We start from the raw sequence: 2,863 nt of genomic DNA on the forward strand, positions 1-2,863 counted from the left end.
GCAGATGAAATACGATAGGCATGCGTGCAAAGACCACTGGCAACTCCTATTGTCTCTCTTCCTCCGCTCCTCCCTCCCCACCCTCCCTCTCCTCTCGTTCGTCCTCTCGCTCCCCTCGCCCCTCCTGCTCTCTCCCAACCCGCTCACTCCCCCTACCCTCCCCCATCTCCCTCACGTGATCTCTCTCCCTCGCCCTCTCCTCTCCTCTGTTTCGCTCACTCGTGGCTCTTGTCCCAATCCCCCATCGCCATCCTCTTCGTGTCCTTATCCCTTCCTTCCTGCCTTCCTTGACCATCTCTGACCTGATCCTTCTCTGCTTCTCCTCCTCCTCCTCGCCTCTCCTCCTCCTCTTCGCCTCCTCGTTCCTCCTTCTCTCATGTCTACATGCGCGTGCTCCAATGCTCCCACACCCCGACCAGGTGCTATGACCCCACCCTATATGCTCCACCGGAGAGGGTTGTGGAACCCCACACTTTAGCCTCTCTCTCATATCATGATGACCGGTACTTCTATATTGTACCCCCTTGAGATGTCTAACCCACCCTGCTTTGCTGGGTTTTAGATCCACGGCAGTCACCTCAGTGACTCGCCAAGTTCCGCCGGCCCTGGCAACGGACCGGGTCGCCGGCCCGCGCCGCCGGGCGGCCGGGCGGCCGCCGCTGCGGTCCACTGCTTGATCGGACCGACGGGCGGGCGGGCCGGGCCGCCGCGGGCCGGGCCGTACTGAGAACAGCGGAACTGATTCAGGGTTTACAAGGACTAATTCGATTCTTAGTATTTTCTTCATCTTTAGTAGGATCATGGCACTCAGTGACTCTTGAATGGAATCCGACTTCTCTCTCCGGGCCTCTCTCTTCTTCTCTCTCCCTCTCTCTTATCTTATTCTCTATCTCTCTCCGAGTCATGCCCTGCATGTCCGGGAAGAGTCTTCTTCACAATGGACAATCCAAGTTGAAACTGAACTGACAAATTACTACTAGCATGACAGTCTACTAAACTCGGTCTTGAGCAAAAACTGTCTTGTTACAACTAAGGTCGATATGGTGTCTGCATTCAACTTTGGCACAGTACACCCAGCCACAATTTGTTTTGATAATGATTGATCTTCGAATGTTCTCTAGGCCGAAAAACAGAGGCTATTGACCGGACATGCAAGTTGCCGGAACTTACACTTGGAGCTAATTTGATTCTTATTTTCACTTGATCTTTGAGTAGGATCAAATGGATCTGGCGGACGCGGCCTCAGTCCGAAGTTGTCAGACTGTCTGACTCCGTCTGATCACTGTCACCCGAAGTTCAACGGTTTTTAATCATGCAGAGACAGCTCGCCTCAGTGATTCTTTTAGTGAGCCACGGGGGCAGAGACTGTGTAAAAACCTGGCTTTTTTAAAATAGGGGGCCGAACGTGATGGAGGGAAATTGAACGAGGAGAAGGACAAGAAGGAGAAGGAGAAGGAGAAGGAGAAGGAGAAGGAGAAGGAGAAGGAGAAGGAGAAGGAGAAGGAGAAGGAGAAGGAGAAGGAGAAGAGCAAGACAGATTCTCAGGAAGGAGAGAGTGGACAGTTGGAGGGACGTATCAGCGAGCAAGTCCAGACATAAAGTCTGATCCCCCAGGATCAAGATGTGCTTTAGAGAGTTCATGGCAACCAGATCATTTCATCTGCTCCTTTCTCTTCTCTTCTTCGCAGAGCTGTCCTTCTCATGTGCTGCATACATGATCAATGCTCCGCTGTCTTCTGGCATCTTCAGCTCAGCATCCCCAGCCAGACTACGAGGCATACCAAGAGCTCGAGCTCCTCCATCGTCTCTGGCCAATAATCTCTTCATGAGGAGGAAGAGGAAGGGAGATCAGCGGAGCCGCTGGGAGACGCGCCATGTATCCGACTCCGTGCATGCCCCACAGCCCGCGGTGGACGGCATGGACGCAGGACAGACGCGGGCGGCCAAGATTGAGGCAATGGCAGCAAGACGACAGTCAGGGTTGATAGTGGTGCTCGAGGACGCGTCGGATGCTCACAACGCAGGAGCAGTGATCCGCAGCTGCGACGCGTTCGGAGTGACGGAGATCTGGTTCGTTCACAACGGGATCAAGGAGGGGACGAGCATGCGACCGTACGTCGAGTCAGGACGAGCGTTCGACCCGGAGTCGCACTCTCTGCAGGAAGCGAGCTCCTCTGCAAGCAGGTGAGAAGGGAGGGAGGAGAGAGAGAGAGAGAGAGAGAGAGAGAGAGAGAGAGAGAGAGAGAGAGAGAGAGAGAGAGAGAGAGAGAGAGAGAGAGAGAGAGGAGAGAGGGAGGGAGGCAGGAGGAGGGAAGGTGGAGGAGGAAGAGAGGGATGTAGGGGCACAAGAGGAGTGACCGAGAAGATAGAGTCCGATGCTTCCTCCTGTGAAGATTGAACGCCACCACCAGCTGGTTGCCTCCAGTCAGTCGAGGGGAGCGAAAGAAAGAGGGAAGGGCATGAAAGAGAAGAGGAGGAAGAGGGAGGGGGAAGGAGAAGGAGTGAGGTGATGGGGAAGAGGGACGAGGAGCGAGGAGATGGGGAGGGAGGACAAGGAGGGAAGAGGGAATAGGAAGGAGGAGGAGGAGGAGGAGACCGGTAGTCCTCAGCACAGAGATGAAGGTAGCAAAGAATCATGCAGATCTGAAGGAAGTCAGGGTGCAAACGAAACTTTGTGATGGTTGAAGTCGACTCACCATTGCTGATGATGCGATGAGGACGAGGAAAACCAAGAAGAGAAAGCCGAACAAGTAGTAGAAGCGATGCTGTGCGAGCAATCAGAAGATCGTGGTGATGGGGGAAGAAATAGGCGGGGGGTGGTTTGTAAGGAAGAAGACAGGAAGAGGACGAGGAGAAGGAGGGG

The 2,863-nt window shown here is 54.3% G+C and overlaps 1 protein-coding gene across 1 annotated transcript in view; it reads left to right on the forward strand.

Moving 5' to 3' along the window:
- Nucleotides 1-1,639: 1,639 nt before the first annotated feature.
- Nucleotides 1,640-2,863, forward strand: part of GUITHDRAFT_133205 (hypothetical protein) — a gene marked incomplete at both ends in the record, with an annotated part of 3,069 nt that continues 1,845 nt past the window's right edge. The window contains one exon of the mRNA XM_005840429.1: nucleotides 1,640-2,112. Coding sequence (XP_005840486.1) covers nucleotides 1,640-2,112 — 473 coding nt within the window. The remainder of the gene's footprint in view (nucleotides 2,113-2,863) is intronic.

This window comes from Guillardia theta (genome assembly GCF_000315625.1).
Source record: "Guillardia theta CCMP2712 unplaced genomic scaffold GUITHscaffold_6, whole genome shotgun sequence".
NCBI classification, from domain to species: Eukaryota; class Cryptophyceae; order Pyrenomonadales; family Geminigeraceae; genus Guillardia; species Guillardia theta.